Source organism: Anas acuta, chromosome 1 (genome assembly GCF_963932015.1).
Source record: "Anas acuta chromosome 1, bAnaAcu1.1, whole genome shotgun sequence".
Lineage (NCBI taxonomy): Eukaryota > Metazoa > Chordata > Aves > Anseriformes > Anatidae > Anas > Anas acuta.
The window spans coordinates 185,577,970-185,595,013 of NC_088979.1; the positions used below are offsets into that span (position 1 = coordinate 185,577,970).

The 17,044-nt window shown below is 38.9% G+C and overlaps 1 protein-coding gene across 5 annotated transcripts; it reads left to right on the forward strand.

Annotated features, from left to right (window-relative positions):
- The first annotated feature begins 2 nt into the window (after positions 1–2).
- ALG12 (ALG12 alpha-1,6-mannosyltransferase) lies at positions 3–16,707 on the forward strand. Of its 5 annotated transcripts, XR_011092059.1 has the most exons (12): positions 227–371; positions 756–872; positions 4,301–4,490; positions 4,640–4,772; positions 5,288–5,461; positions 7,042–7,236; positions 8,507–8,610; positions 9,113–9,336; positions 10,108–10,277; positions 10,460–10,535; positions 14,407–14,740; positions 15,809–16,707. XR_011092059.1 is itself a non-coding variant. In XM_068669682.1 (11 exons), the coding sequence occupies exons 3-11, from the start codon at positions 4,326–4,328 to the stop codon at positions 14,636–14,638; spliced, it is 1,473 nt and encodes a 490-aa protein (XP_068525783.1). In that variant the 5' UTR covers positions 3–149; positions 756–872; positions 4,301–4,325; the 3' UTR covers positions 14,639–16,707. The 5 variants fall into 5 exon arrangements, 4 of the variants coding, with proteins under 4 accessions (XP_068525783.1, XP_068525781.1, XP_068525784.1 ...); XM_068669682.1 differs by lacking the exon at positions 227–371 and adding an exon at positions 3–149 and having other exon boundaries at positions 14,407–16,707; XM_068669680.1 differs by having other exon boundaries at positions 14,407–16,707.
- The last annotated feature ends 337 nt before the right edge of the window (positions 16,708–17,044 follow it).

The window sequence follows — 17,044 nt, forward strand, 5'->3', positions numbered from 1 at the left end:
CCGCCGGCGCCCATTGGTGGAGGCAGCGGAGAGGAGGGACGTGGTCCAACCGGCGCCCGCCACGCTGCGGGCCAATCGGAGCCCCCCGCGTGCGCTGGGAGCCGGGGGTGGCGGGGTGGCGCCCAGCGGCTGAGCGCCGCGTCGCCATGGTGGGTGAGGGCAGCCGCGCTCCCCGCGCCGGCTTCAGAGCTGGCCGCCATTTCTCCTTGGCGGCTGCTTCAGAATAGAGGGGATGCGTGTGGGGCTGGGGGGGGGGGGCGGCGGAACGTGCTGTGCCCTCACCTAACATGGCCGCCGGGGGGGCGGGTCACGTGGGCGCGGCGTCCCTCATCCCCGTTCCGGCGGCGCCCGCTGTGAGGCGGCGGCAGCGAGTGAGGGACGGGGCCGGGACATGGGGGGGCGGACGGGGGAGGGGAGGCAGCGGCCGGCCCCGCCCCGGGCTCAGAGCGGGCTCCTGCAAGCGGGTCCCTGAGGTGGGCCGGGGTGGGGGGGCGGCCCCCGAGGCGTTCCCCGGCTGTGCGGGGCGCGGCGGGGGGGGGGGGAGGTGAAGGCGCGGAGAGAGGCCTGGGGGCTTGGGGCTGCGGTCTCAGCTTCGCGATTAGCGCTGGGGGCGCACGGACCGGCTGCAGGCGTCCGCTGTGTGGCTGCTGAGCAAGGCAGAGGGCCTCCAGCACAGAAGGAAGGTGTTAATTGCTAATTAGCGCTGTCACGTGTGGCACGCAGCGCCCTTCATTAAGGGTTTGCTCTGTTCACAGCTCAGTAGCCGCGACGTCGCTGCACCTCGGTCACTGACGGCTGAAGGAAGGAGGAGAGAGCCGGGCGGCTGCAGGTGGCCCGGCCCCGCGCGCTGCTCCCCCCCGGCTGACACAGAGGTAGGCTGGTGCCCGCCGCCGCCGCTAGAGGGGGGCCGCAGGCTGTGTGGATGGCCTCGGTGGTCACCCAGCGGCCGGGCGGGTGGGGGGCGGGGGGGTGGGTTGGTTTTTGCTGGTTGGTTTTGGAATCTGTAGCATTCTGGGTCATCTCCTCAGTCCCAAGAGTTAACATCTTCTGCATAACTGCGTAGTGCCTTCGTGGCTGGTACTGTCACAGTCTTCGTTTCTTGGCTGAAATTTCTCATCTCCGTTGCTTTTTCTTCCTAAGTCCCCAGACTTGTGAGGATACGTATATAAAATAGCAACGGTCATCTTCCTTTTTATAAAAGAAGAAAAAGCGATCCCAGCAACTACAAGGCTTAAATCTGACTTCTTTTGGAGGTCAGCTTTAAAGCAAAGTTGAAACAGCTATGAAAGCATGGCAATAACATAAAAATTATTGATAATACTGTGTACATTCTACACAAGCTAGATCAAGCCAAAAGGGGAGGACCTCATGTTGGGATGCTCTTGGTGGTTCTGCCTGGATGCTCCCAGACAGAGCATGTGAGGGGGTGAGTCTCTGCAGATAGGTTCAGCATTCGGGTTGGCTGCCAAGCTCTTAACATAATTATCCCAAAGCGTGTCCAAAACACATAAGTGAGCCAAATATAATAGATTGTTCATGAGAAGATTAAAAAGTCCATTCTTGGAACTAATGACGCTTCCACAGAAAAAGTATTGAAAAAGTCTGCTTGGGGAAAAAATGTTCTAGGCTTTTCTAATGAGGAAAAAAAATGTTGACACTCAATTCCAGGAAGGGGTGAATTCCTCGCATTGAAAATCTCTGCCTTACAAGATTCAGTCTTGAGGCAGACCTTTGGGAGGCGAGGGGGGGGAGGGGGAAGATATAAGTACTGCTGTGTTGTGTAGCTCTGATTAAGATTCTTCGAAAGTTGTCAGAAAGTTAATGATGTGAAAATATTTGTATTTGCTTACTATATTCCTCTATCGGTCATTATTTAAAATTCTTTATTAAGTGAAATTATGTTTTTGTGCTTTTAAAAATAAAAGCTGTAAATCGCATGCATTTTGTGTTTATGTAGCAAATTTATTCTAAACATCAAATTCGGCGTCTAGTTGTCTGATAAATTCCACTTGAATCTTAAGCTTTGCCAACATCAGTTTGACAGAGCTGGTTATCTTGAGACTTGACATGATCACTAAATTTGTTAGACTTTATCTCAGAAACCTAGGTGTTGTCTTCATGCTCTTTTTTTTTAATCTTCTAGTGTGTTTCCCTTTAGGGAATTTTAGTATGTATAATGCATACAGTTATCTTGAAAATCTATGAGTATGCTGGCAAGCTTGCTTACTTCAGGCGTATGCTAGGACTGGAGTCAACAAGATTCGGGGGGAGTATTGTGATAAACTGTGTTTGGGATATGCAGCTTCACTGCAATTTAGAAGGGGTTATGTGCTGATCAGTTAAAGATAGCAGTAGCAGTCTATACTAGTAACTTTTTTCTTAGGCAGATGATGTAATTAAGAATGAAAACATAAAGCTGTTTGACACCTAGGACCCAAAAATCCTTGTAAAAGAACCCAAAATATCTGAAATGTTGAGCTGAGAATTGTCATTGAGGAAAACCCAACCTGCTGCTGTGCTACATCTGCTTCATGTGAAAGTCAAGTTGTTCAAATGCCTGTTTTGCTGTATAGCCTGAGCTAGACTGATCCTTCAGTGTCCGTTTTTCTCTTGGGTGGATTTGGCCAGAAATGTGAGATGTCTCTGTACCTAATGGAAGAATTCAACAAGAGAGCTTTCCAGAGGCAAGAATGTGCACGAGATGCACTGCACAGAGGCTTAATTCCTACCAAGCACTTCTCTAAGTGCTGCTGGTGGTAGTCCAATATTTCTTTTACTGCTGCTGTGGAAAAATGATTCTGCCTTAGCATAACTTAATTTTATCCATCCCTGTATTTTTTTTCCTGTTGTTTATGTTTTAAAATACTAGGCACAGGATAAAAAGATGTTCTACTTCCTGGGATGTTGTGTTTACTTAGGCTCCTAATACCGCAAATCAATCCAAAAAATATAAGACTTACCACAGAACTCTGTCTTTGTGCCTGGGATTAGAGCTTCATAGCAGTAGGAATTACAAGAAGTAGAAAATTATTACATGATAAATGTAGGAATGCGTGTGTGTATATATAGTATAATATGTAGATACATACAATTTACAGGGATTACATAAATTTCAGGATTAACTGGTGTTAGCTGTGGAAAAAAGGAATGTTTAGGTTGCTTTATCTGTTTATTTTTACTAATGAGCAGGATGTATCAATTGGATGTACCAAAGGTAACTCTAGGAGGCAGTTGCTAAGTAATCTTAATAAATTTGCCAGCTATCTTACATCTGTTTGGTCTACCAAAACACAGAAGTAAACATCTCTCACCAAAATCCCAATTGTACTTTAAAGATGTTAGGTTAAAAGTTTATTCTTGTTCTGTTCACAAAACAAAATCTTGTCTCTTAGTAAACTGTAAACTCAGAAAAGCGGGAAGCTTAAATTAATAGAAAGTAGACTACTATGTTTTTGCTCGAAATGGACATGCAACAGAACTTTTTCTTCTTTTTACTGTTCTGTAAACTGAAACTAGTAAAGATGAGCTGCATAATCATTAAAATACCTGTGCTTCATGTGCCCTGGATGTTGCCTAAAATACACCACAGATAATACCATAAGTATGGGTCACCATAGAGTCATGAAACAAAGCACAGGGGACAGATGGCCTTTATTTCCAAGTAGGAGTGTAAAGGTCTGGGTTCGGATGATGCTGACCCAGTCATGGTGTGGGTGCCAAGGGGGATTCATCCTTTTCTTGCCGATTCTAGACCTAGCCACTGGCAAGCTAGCAAACTCAAAAGTTCAAAGTACTCTGTTCCGAACAATTAATCATTCTCAAGCCTCTTCTCCCACGATCTTCAGAGTCCCAGACAAGAGAGATAGTATGTTCTAAAGATCGTGTGTAATTCCAGTGTGAGATTAAAGTGAGAGTAAATTACAAAGCTGTCTCTCCCACAAAACACAGACATAATTGAGATGGTGCTCTTGGCAGTGGTGGCAGTATGGGGCACAAAGGGAAATGTCTCCTTAAATAGGGTCTGTGTTGTCTGATGTCTTGTAGATTGAAAATTAAGTCTTTGCACTTGCAGAAGACAGCACAAATCCTGAAACGCAGCCTGAATATGTCTTTACTATGTTATTCATTGAATGCATACGGAAATTGTGATACGTGATTCAAATGATTCTTTGTTTAGACTTGTACAGTACTGTAGTACTTTTTCTTCCTGTATGAACCAAGCTTATCAATCTCGTTTGTTAGTTTGCTTGCTTCATGATGTTTTATTAATGTATGGTCTTTTAATCTTTAACAATAATAGAATATATGCAAGTTTCAGTCCCAGGATGGCTCAGAAGAGGAGCTCGAGTGGGAGGTCATTCCCACTGCTGCTGATGATGATTGTTGTGGCCTTTGTTCATTTAACTGTCTGTCCATTCACAAAAGTGGAGGAAAGCTTTAATCTACAGGCCATCCACGATGTTGTGTACCACCAGCTGGACTTGGATAAGGTGAGTTGAAAAAAGTGTTCTTTTGTGGATGCTGTTAAAGCCTGCAACATCCTTCTGTATGAATAGGATAAATGCAACATGAATATGATTTATCCTGATTTTCCTTTCTTTCTGGTTTGGCTATCTTACTTATGTTTTCCCTTTTGCAGTATGACCATCATGAATTTCCTGGAGTTGTCCCAAGAACGTTCCTTGGACCAATTTTTATCGCTGCTCTTTCCAGCCCTGCTATATACGTACTCTCTCTGTTTAAAATGTCCAAGTTTTACTCCCAGCTGATAGGTATGAGAACTTCAGTCCAGTAGTAAACATACATATATTCAAACTTGTTTTAATGTTTAACGTTGTTGTAACAGTCAGTGTTTGGATCAGTGATTAAAACTCTTTTTTGTAATGAGGGATTTTGCAAACTATAGTTACTTAGAGCCAAATTTCACCTCTGTTTTTTGGACTAATTAGCAGCACAGAGAAAGTTTTTTGCTAACAGATGTCTAACAGTGTAGAAGAAGCAAATGTCTTCAGAGAATACATTCTCATGTATACTTGCATGAAGACTTCAGAAAGTATTGTTTGACTTGGGCATAGAAGCATTGACCTCTGTGGAAAAGTATCAGGCAAGTTAAAAGTGGGTTAAACTAAATAAATTAATGTGGGTAGGTGTTTTTCTTCTTCTTTAGAGTGGCTTATATTGTGAGATCTTTTGTATTATTCTTAATAACTTCCTATTAATTACATGTTTGTCCATGAGAGATCAATCTGATATCACTCACATTTTCCCACTTTTTTTCTTCTAATAGTCCGAGGAAGCTTGGGGCTCAGTGTGATTTACACATTATGGAAGTTGCAAAAAGAAGTTAGAAAGCAGTTTGGAGCAACTACATCAACCGTCTTTTGTCTCATAACTGTTACTCAGTTTCATTTGATGTTTTACTGTACACGAACCCTTCCTAATGTGTTTGCACTTCCTTTTGGTAAGTATTTGCATAGAAATAATTTTAAAATATAAAAAAAAAAAAATCTTGTGTGGATAGTTAAAATATAGAAAAAAGTATGGTTAGACCAAATTTATATATATATATATACTTGGTTACGTGGTGTGATAATGAGGTGAGTAAACTTAAGCAAGTGTGGCTTTTTTCTTTTTTACTGTGCATGCTTACAATGACTGTTGAATCTAGTTGTATTGAATCTGAATATACATGGAGTTTGTCAGACAGTCTTGAGTACACATCTCTGCATAAAACAGAGGCATTGAAAAGGCAGTAGGTACACCTGCAGTTTAAAAAAAAAAAAGAAAAAAAAAAAAAAAAAAAAACAGAAAATCTGTGAACTTGATCTACACAGGAAACAGCTTTCTCATGAGACTCTGTAACAGACTCCCACAGCAAACTCTCCACCTTCCTCTTCTGGAGTTAAATGTAGCAGTTTGTACACTTAAAGAGACAGGAAAAAAAAAATCAAGATCAAAACCCTACCCTTACACATACAAGTTTTTTCCCAGAGATGACAAGAGGAAAAAATAACCGCATATGACAGATATTAGCTTAGTCACTTAATGCTTCAGTGGAAGCTGTTCAGCTAATAAAATCATGAGGTTGGTATAAGAACCTGTGTAGAGCTGAACTGAAAACAGTACAAAGAATGATTGAATTGTCAAATAAACATTGTATAGTAGCAAACTTTCCAGATCATTTTTGTAGATATTAGAAAATACAAGTTCATTTATGTGTCTGTACTGTTACTGTTTCACAAGTAATCAACTGGTATTGTTCTCTTGTATTTTGCTTAGGGTTCATGACTGCTTTACAGTGTAGTCAGTGTTATCGTGTGATTTGAACTGTAAAAATGAAGAGGTAACTTCATCTGTGGAGATAGGGTGCATCTCTGGCTAACCATGCAAATGGATTTAGAGTTCCTTCTTCCTCAGTGATCGTCGGTAGTCTCGTTTTCATATTTGAAGTGGGTTCCAGTTCTCATTAATAGAGGTTATGCTTATCCAAGAGAAGAATCATAGAATAGCCGAGTTGGAAGGGACCCACAAGGATCATTGTGTCCAACTCCTGGGTCCCCTAAAGGACCACCCAAAAAAAAACAGACCATGTGTCTGAGAGCATTGTCCAAATGATTCTTGAACTTCAGCAGGCTCGGTGCCATGACCACTTCCCTGGGGAGAGAAACCTAACTCTTCAGCAGATATTGAGCAATAATAATTATGAGCCTTAGTTTGAAAGGCTTTTAGTACTCCCTTAAGTTTGAAGGAGATGGGGATCAAAAGCTATTAAATGTACTGTTTAGAAAGAGTTGCCAGCTGTTCTTTCACTGGTTATGCTTTTCATAATTACTTAATCATCAGCTATAGTATGTTGCTTGTTTTTTCTAAATCATATTTCTTTTATTAGTTTCTCTGATGAGGGAGAATGTCTGGACCAGAAATAATAGGAAGACCAAGGTGGCAAGGGGTGGGAAGTTTGAGTAACAAGGTGCCTGTATTAATAAAAGCATTACCTTGTAGGAAACAAATGATTCATACAGTTTTGTTTTATTTTTACAGTGTTGCTGGCATTGACATATTGGATACAGCAGAAGCAGAGGCAATTTGTTTGGTTCTCAGCTTTGGCAATTATAATCTTCAGATCAGAGCTCGCCATATTCTTAGGCCTCATGCTTCTGGTAACATTATTAACTAAAAGAGTCTCCGTTTTAAAGGTGCTTTCCCATGCTGTTCCTGCTGGAATTTTTTGTTTGGGTAAGTATTTGCCTAAGGGGCAAAAAAAAAAAAAAAAAGCCACATGCTAAATTTAGCGGAATTCTGGAGATTTGCCTGTCTTCTCTGGTGACCTGGCCCTTGTGGCTTTGTTTTTTTGTGTGTGATCCCATTTGCTAGTAACACCGCAAACATAATTATTTCTTAGAATGTTTGTGAGTTAGGAACTAATTGTGCACAGAGCTGCAGAAAGATTCTGTGACCTCTGCCTTTAGATGCTTACAGTATCTAAAGTCCTGGCTTGGATGTGCATGTTTAGTTCAGTATAATTAGTACCTGTCTTCAGTCACAGGTGCATCATCAACTGTAGTATGTATTGCTGTGATGACAAATGAAACCTGGATAAAATAGAAGTGTGACAGACATAGATGCTGAGCAAAAGGGTTGTGGGGAGTGTCACAGTTCAGCTTTGTGGGTGCTTGAGGTTTCAGAAAATTCTCTTTTGTTTTGCTGTTTCTTTATTTCATTAATTTGAACAGCTTGTGTGATTATCTGCAATAGTTTGAGAAATTTTCACAGAAAGCTTGTGCACATAAGTAAGCTTTTCTGCCAGCCTACCTAATAAAAATGCTGTCATCAGATGGCTGATGATGAACTCTGGTAGTGTGCTGTGCTTTGCACAGTGTGGACAGTAGAAACAATGAATGATCATTGCATGTGCGTTTGGAGGTACATCATAGTGTAAGAAGCCCAATGGGAATTTTGACTAGTACTCCCAATCTCACCTTGGCAAAGCTTGCAAATACCAGAGCAATTCTCACAGAGCTGAGTGGAGGAGATGGGACTGATGGATTTGCTGCTCTTTGTCTGCCTTTAATCCCTTATCATTCTTCCCTCCCACCTAATAAATAGTAACAGAATTCTTAACTTATCAGCTTTACAATAAAAATCCACTTAGTATCATTTAAGTTAAAACATATTTCTTACCATTCATTATACTTAATGCTCTAACATTCTTTTTAAAACAAACTTTAATTAAACCATTGTATTTCACACTTGGGGTGGGAGTGGGGGAAAGTCTCAAATCAGATTCCTATCTGACATGCTTCTATTAAGACTTGCATTAAGAAGTGCCTCCCTCTCCTGCATTTCCATTACAAGACTGACAGATTCAACCTACTCTGTGGCTTTGGGTGAGGCTTACAGTACATGTTCCAGTTTGTGTTATTCTTGTCAGTCAGTGTGCGCTGTGGATGTGCTTGTTTGGTTTTCTGTTTTTTAATTCACTCAGATTTGTATTTAATTCTTTCAGGGCTAACAGTGGCTGTGGATTCTCTGTTCTGGAGACAACTTGTGTGGCCTGAAGGGAAAGTGCTCTGGTATAATACAGTTTTAAACAAAAGTTCCAACTGGGGAGTATCCTTTGAAACATTGGGGGGAAAAAAGATCTTTAACACTGTCAGTTAAAGCAAAAGCCTATTCCTGAGACTCAGTTTTGGTGTTGACGAAATACTTAATGAAAAGTTGAATTTATTTGAAGTGTATGAGGCAATGTCCATTTCTTAGACCTTTCCTTAAATTTAAACTTCATTCTGTTTACTTTTTCTTTTTGCTTCTTCATGTTCTACTGGTATAAATCCAGGTTTCTTCCCTGTAATTTTTCTGTATTTCCTTATTATTAGTGTTGTTTGATATATCTTCACTGGACAATAGGCAAGTAACTAGGCAACTACTTCTATTTCTTAAAGAGTAAGGGAGTAAACCATATCCCAAGTGATTTGTGTTATACAAAAAAGGGTATTTGTAAGATGCAGAAAAAATCTACTGCATATTTGCAAAATTTATGTATGCTACTGTAAAAAATAGGTACTTTACTTGCTAGTGAGAGCATCCTTAACTCTCCTTTTTCACCTTGAAGACCTCCCCCTTCTTGTGGTATTTCTATTCAGCCCTGCCTCGTGCGTTGGGATGCAGCATTATATTTGTACCTTTAGGTGCAGCAGAAAAGAGAACTCGGATATTACTTTTGCCAGCACTGGGCTTTATATTCTTGTATTCATTTCTCCCACACAAAGAGTTGCGTTTTATCATGTATACTTTCCCGGTCTTCAACATAGTGGCTGCTAAAGTATGCTCACGAATGTAAGTTTGAAATTACTTTTTTTCTTTGTGAAAATGTTTAAAAAAAAAAAAAAAAAAAAAAAAAAGAAGTAAAATTGTTACTACTACTTTTATGCACATCTTTCTATCTTGGAGTGTGGGTTATCTTAAGATGTAGAGATGCTCTAGAAAAGAGGTCTGCATCATTGTACCCATGCTACTAGTGAGGGAAACTAAGAAAGAAAACCGATAGGATTTGGAAGGATAATTTGGCAAGTCCATGGCAGAGTCAAGAGCAGAGTTCTGATTTTTCTATCATGCTATTGCAATTCAGTTTATTTTATTCACCAGAGAAAAAGACGTTCCAGGGTACTAGTATGCTGTTAACTTAACTTTCCTCAGAAGGTAGTTTAATATATAAGTGGAGCTTATGAAATATGGAGTTTGTATTAAATAGTTAAACTTGGGTATACTGAGTATACAAATTTAAGTTGAACTCTGAACTTATTTGGAGGAGAATACATTCATAGCTAGAACTTAAAAACAGAAATACTTAGTTTTACTGATAAGCTTTCAATAGCTTTATTAATGAGAACATTGAAATGTGTTTGTCGCTAGAAGCTAGTCTTGTAGCAATTAACAATAAATGCATTCCTTATACACAATTGTAATAAATTTTGTACTGATCTTTATTACCTAGCAGTGGGGTTTTCATAAAAGTTTTATCACAATAATAAATAACCATTATGAAACAAAAGTAAGAGTCTTTTCTTTTTCTTTTTCTTTTTTTTTTTTTTCCCCCCCTCTCAACAGCCTGAATAACTATCGGAAGTCCTGGCTGTATAAACTTGGATCTTTTTTTGTTATAATGCATCTTGTAGTTAATGCTGCCTATTCAGGGACATCGTTATATGTTTCACATTTCAATTATCCCGGAGGAGTAGCAATCCAGAAGCTTCATGAGTTGGTACCTTCAACAGCAGGTATGTAAAGCCGTTCTGAGGTATGTTCACCTAATTTCAAATGTAACTTTAGTGATAGTGTATCTTAATATGTATTGGACATTGCTTCTTTGTACTATTTTTGTGCATATTTTCTGTTCCTATTCTGTTTATTTAATAAAGTGTTCTTACAATAATTTTAAAATGTTTTTTTGTTTATGTAGAGGTCTCTGTTCATATTGATGTGGCTGCAGCACAAACAGGAGTCTCTCGGTTTCTAGAAATCAATTCAGATTGGAGGTATGTTATGAACATGGTATTTTGAACTGAAGATTAGCATCTGCTTTTTTCCTTTTTTCTTTTATTTTTTTAATATACACAGGGCAAGCATCACAAATTAGTTTTTTGGTACAGCATATTTATTCAGCCAGGTCAAGAACAATGTGAATCTTTGGAGATTTTTAAAGAATTTGGAAATATGCAGTGCTGCCACTTGAGGAGTTGATCACTGAAATGTTTTTGAATTGTATTGGTTATTTTTTGCCTGAATATCATAGAATCTTTAAAGATATCAGAACAGTGTAAAAAACAAACAAACAAAAAAAAGTACGGTACTAAACCCCCAAATATCTTTAATACAGCTATGTTTGGTATTTCACTAGATTTTATAAAAAACAGAAGCAGAAGAACAAATTGTTCTTGGTAGAACAGTATATATAATTGCGGGAAAATCTCATTTTATTTGTTTTTAAATGATGTGTTGCAATGTGAGGCTTATCTATGTGTTAATATTAAAAGTCTATTTTAATGTGGAACATCCTTCAAATGGATGGTACTGAAGTTGCTGTCATGTGGATTATTGGTCGTGTTCGTTAGCTCTGAGGGAGAGCAGTTGAGTGCTTTGTTACCATGAGCAGCAGTGATGTACAAGCCATACTAAGAATCAGAATCATTATTAAATGAATAGTAGGATATTTTTGTGGAATGGCATTGTTTGCTTTTCAGGATATATACCAAAAAGGACATCTTTCTGGTCTTAGGCCTACCTCGTCAGCTGAAATCAGTTTCTAATTTAAAATGTAAACGAGAAGCCTCACTTTATACTTGCACAAAACAAAAGCAGTACAAACAGATTTTGGTTTACGGTTAAGATGTATTCAGAACATGGAGTTTTCTTCCCAGCCGAGGTGTTCAGAATAAAATGAAGAAATACAGTTAATTTATTGGCATGTTTTGAGATAAAAAGTATCTTAAAGGAAAATTGTGCTTCTGGGACAACTAGGAATAATCTAGCTTGCTATGCCTTACTTTATTGTTATGCTTTCTTGTAATGTTGTGATGGTACTGACAGCTAAAAGCTGAATTTGTCATATTTACAAATCCAGTGTTTTTCTTTTTTTTTTTTTTTTTACATGTTCAATCTAGAGAAGGTTTTAATACGTGAACAGTCAGGAAGAGACAAATTATTAGAGTACAAGTGATGGAGCATGTATGATAGTTAAAATGTTACATTCTGGTTTTGAATATATTTAAACATGTACTACTCTTAAATGTGACTATAAATGCAACTTTGCTTCTAAAACAATGCTTAATTTCAATGGGCTTTTTCAGATGGTGAGGGTTTTTGTTTGTTTGGATGTCTTGTTTTTGTCTTTTTTCCTTCACTTTTTGCTTGCAAGGCTGTAGTGCAGTGGAATTGAAAAGCAAATGAATAATATCCCCGTCACTGATGGATGGTTCATAGCTTTGCAGCTATAGGGTACTTTGTCTGTATCAGTTTTATCTTTTCCCCATCATAAAAAGGCCTCAAGGGAGGGCTGATTCATCGTAAAGTTTCACAAAAAAGGGTCAGGCAAAACCTTCAACAGAGCATCATACACAGGACTACCATGTTGTCTGACAGCACAATAGTGCAGGGGTTAGTGACACCAGCTGTCCATTTTCTCTTTATCTAAGGATGTGACAGTCTTTCAGATAGGTGAAATCTAACCTACCGTCTTCATAGACAGATTTATGGATGGAGTGGCTATGAAGACTGATGATTCATCAGGATAACTACAGTCCACAAATAGAAGTGTCTTAAAAGTTAAAAGCTTTCAGTGGTGTGCTTAGATTAGATCTATATGCCTCAAGAAAAATTCAAGGGATCCATTATTTTTCTTCAAAGGGTGACTGAAAGAGGCTTGGTGTAGATTCTTACACAGAACAGGTGTTACAATCTTGTCTTCAATTAGTGCAGTCTCTTTGAACCAGGAATAAATATGCTATGTAAGCTTAAAGTATTTTAAAAATAATAAAATTCAGAAATGCGTGCAGCGTGATGAAAGGCCTTTTATTTGCTGATGAAAAAAATGCAAAATTAGTACTTGGTTAAGCTGCTATGAAGTATTTCATTCTTTCTGCCAGCTTGAACACACGTACTATCCTAACTGGCATTACAACCTTTTTAGAAATAGCAGATTAAATTAGTGTGCAAGATTTTTAGAAGAAAGCACCTACTCAGTGTGCAAGGTCTACTTCTGCATTTCATTAATAATCCACACAAATCCTCCAGTTCGCTAGAGTGCTTGTTGCTTTAAATACTTTAAATGTTAGTGACTTTGCTATCTCAGGGAATGCTGTAAAATTATAGTGAGGTTATTGTTACCAGTTTTTCATAGAGAATTCAGGCAAGTGGGAAGCCAACTCAAAAAAAAAAAAAAAAAAAAAAAAGGCTACACATGGCTGAAGATGCAACCAGGATTTATTCCTAGGTGCATCTAAGAGTGGTTAGGGTTCGGATTGCACCACTTTATTACTGGTGTCCACTGCAGTAACAAAAGCCACAGACTTGAAGAAGCTACTTGTGAAATGGGTGGGAGGAGTCAGGCACCTAAGAACAGGAGCTACAAAAGCTGGTGGAGAGCAGTTTGCAGCAAAGGGCAACAGGAAGGGTGAACTACGCCACTCTTCACTTGGCTTACAGAATATGAACACTCTGTATATAGTTAGTTAGATACCCGAGACTGTCATGTCATAAACTAAAGGTAAGTAACCTGCAACTTAACCTCTACCATCTGTACTGTTTCCCATTGTTAGCATAGAATATCTTTTTTGGAATATAGACCAAAGATTTGAACCCAGGTCTCGCACTTTCAGAAATACAGGAAACAATGGTCTATGGAGTGTTGTGGGCTTGATTTAACTTACTCTTTCCCCTTTTGAAGATGTTGGATTGAGGACTCCATTAGGACTGAAGTGTCCAGTATGAGCATCCTAGCCTTTGGGCTATAAATTCTACCTGCCTCTCCTATCTTCAGTGAATGAATAAATAACTGTTGCGAAATAGCGCAGTGTCTTCATGGGACAGTAAGCTCAAGATGTAGAAAATTAGGTTCATACATCTCTGTGAGAAAGACACTTCAGCTCAGTTCTGAGCTTAGATCAGACAGAGTGACTGAACTTATACCTGAATTACTCACATCCCCGCCAAATGCTTAAGTCACTTGGTTTCTCATCACTTAAAGTCTCTCTACAGCTAGACTGAATACCCTTTCAATAAATGTCTCAGTGGACATGTTAGTTTGGAAACTCAGTAGTTGGCTTTTATAAAATACATATATATGTGTGTGTATATATTTAATAACATCTATGTTAAGGTACTCAAACAGGTTTATAAAAGCTGACCCAAAGTGACCTGACTAACACTTAGTAGATCAGGAAATAGAGAAAAAATAACAATGCTGGGTTAACACTATAATTGCCAGGCTGTTCTTCCTGCAGTGTATAGGGAAGCCTCTTCCTTGCTCTTTTCTGGGGCTCCTACTTTAATGTTTCTATACCAGAAGAAAGGTTTCTGCTGAAGTGTTTCATAACTCTTTTTGAAAATAAAAAAAAAAGTCTCATTCAAACATGAGTTCTTGTAGAACAAAACTTAGAAATAAGTCCAGAGTTTTCTGCAGTCTTAGGTTTTGCTGCTTTTTCCACAAAACTCAGAGTACTAGATGAGAAATTTTCGAGGAGTCCTGAAGTAGACCACAGTACCAGCAGAAAGACTTTCCTGGATCAACGGGTTCCCTAAACTCTTCAAAAATAGCATTTTCTTTCCCAGTACTAATTGATTTTAAAAAGGGATGTGACTGAGAATGTTGCAGTTGTATGAATGTAAACAAGCCTTCTGTATTCCTTACAGGTATGACAAAAGAGAAGATATTAAACCAGGAGACCGACTGATGTTTTCTTACACACACATACTGATGGAAACGAACCCTCTTCAAATATCACATTACAAGACAACCCACAGGCCACTGGCAAATATACCTGGCATCAGTAAAATTGGGCTGAACCTTACTGCACTACCTCCTTTTACTTTAAACTTAAAGCCAAAATTAGTACTGTTGGAAAAACTTCCTTTATCATCCTGACTGTGAATTTTAAGTCTTTTGATGTAACTTTGCTGATGACTGAATAATGTATGACAACAGAAAATTGTCATTCCAGCACTGCAATTCAGCTTCTGTGAGAAGGTACAGAAAATCTTTGTACTTACCGATATTTAGCTCCGTCCTCTTTCTTACATTAATAGTACAATGCATTCCTAGTCCATATATACTCAAATACCAAGTTAGATATTATTAGGTGTGTTTAAGAGAAGCTACCTCCAAGTTTAGTGCTATTAATTAAAACTTGTCTACTTGGTTTGGGTAGCTGTCTGTTTCATAATGCAGCACAAGTATGTCCTAATTGTCCTATATAAGATACATTATGGAACAGGATTGTGCTATGGCAATAATTTGATATGTAATCTACGTGTGCACAGATGCATTACTTGATTTATCTGCTGGACTGTAACCCCCTTAGTTGTCAGATTGCCTGTGTGAAACTTGAATGATGTTATCAGCATAGGAAAGCCATATTCATTGTAGCTTCATCACAATACCTAATTGTGCCCTGTGGGCTACCAAACTAATTAAAGGGAAAGGTTCACCTAAAAAGCAGTTGGACCTCTTGGCAAGCACTGTCTTGTAACAGACTTGAGCATTGGTTATATTTATTCCAATAGTTCATGAATAAGCAGTACAACTTGGATTTCACAGGAAACTTCTTTTTTAAATAGTATTTTCCCTCTACTGCAGTATCTTAATTTGCAGTACAAAAGTTTACCTATGAAAATATGTAATCAAGTACACTTGAAGATGATAGGTGTTGTTTTGTTTCTTTATTAAATAGTCCTTTTGGAATTAAAATGCTGTAACATAGCATGTTCTGTAATCTCTTCTTTATTAGATGTCTTTGTTAGGGACGTCTGCCTAGACTGCAGAATGGAAGAAGTTAAGGGGTAAACTAAGGAAGAAAACTTAACATTTCAGTTAGAACCAGTTGTAACATGACAGGGACTGCACTAGTGTAAAAAATCACTATTTGTGAAATAAGAATGGGCAGAAAGCTGTTTGTTGCTGACTGAGAACTCAAGAGTAAAAAATTATTATTGAGTAACTTTTTTTTCCCATTCTTTGTGCATATTTCATTCAGGAACTACATTTACCTGCATTATGTTTCAGTTTTTAGGATCATGTTTTCTTTTTATCCTCTAGATTATGTATCAAGGAACTGATCTGGTGGGGTGGAGCCTGCTCTACTGTGGGTGGCTGTTGTGCAGGCTTCCTCACACCAAGATCTGGCAAAGGCGACCTGCAGAACTTGTCAGTCCAGTCCCTGGCTCCTCTTGAAATTGCAATCATTGAAGTATTATCTATTTGACTTGTCTTTGGAAGAAAACTCAGCTTCCTTCAGAGCCAATTTGGACATCAACTAATTCACATGATACAGAAGGAAGTAAATGTGCAAATAGCTGAGAACTTGGAACACTATGAAGGAAAACTTTTGAGTAAGGATGTAAGTCCTTATATGTAAAGCCTAATCATTTACTTTATATAACTCCCCCACAGTGTAAGCTGTAACTTGAGAACCTGAAGTGAAATTTATCGTGCCCAAGGTGTAGACAAATATCTGGCAGTGGTAGCAGTGTGTACTACTGCTCGCAGCCTTGGTGCTGCTGAAGGTAGAAGCTATGAGCTCAATTTGGCCTGTTTAGTGTGTGTGTATATATATAACTTATATGTTGGGGGGAGAGAAAAGAAAATAAAAGTGCATACGTAAAAGGCAGAAAAGAGATTCTGAAGTGCAGTTTTGGGCAGTCTCTAAGTTTCTCCTGTTACATCTTGAGCTATATATGTGGTTCTTGGAAAGCGCTTAGTTCTTCGATCTGAAACCTGGCTGGGATTGTAGATCATGACCCATGCAGCACTGTAGCACCAGGGGCTGCGTAGCTGACGTGACAGTCAGTAAGTATAGCCCCCTACAACATAGGCTGGGAGTGTTACTGTAACCCACACTCTGAATAAGACAGGGGCACCTGTTAAACTGCAGCAAAGATCACTGCAGTTTTTCCCCAAAGGCCACTTTCAGTAAAAAAAAAAAAAAAAAAAAAAAAGTCATTGAAAGAGAAAATAAAACCATCTCACCTTTCTTTCAAATAATACTCTCATCTGGTATGTCTTGTGTTGCCTTTCTTTAAAGCAAGTACCTTCCACAAGTGAGTTTTTCTCTTTTAATATAGATCAATGTCAGGATATTTTCATGGAAGAAAGCATGTGTTTAAGCCCCCTCAGATGTAAGAGGACATTAAGGAAATCTCCCACTCCCTTTACAAACTTGGGTAAACACCCAGTTTGCTTTTAGGAGCTAGGGTTAGAAGAAGCCATGAGTTACTACAGGTGTGGTACAGGAAAGAGACATGGTCTGAAAACTTACTAGGAAGTTACAAAGGG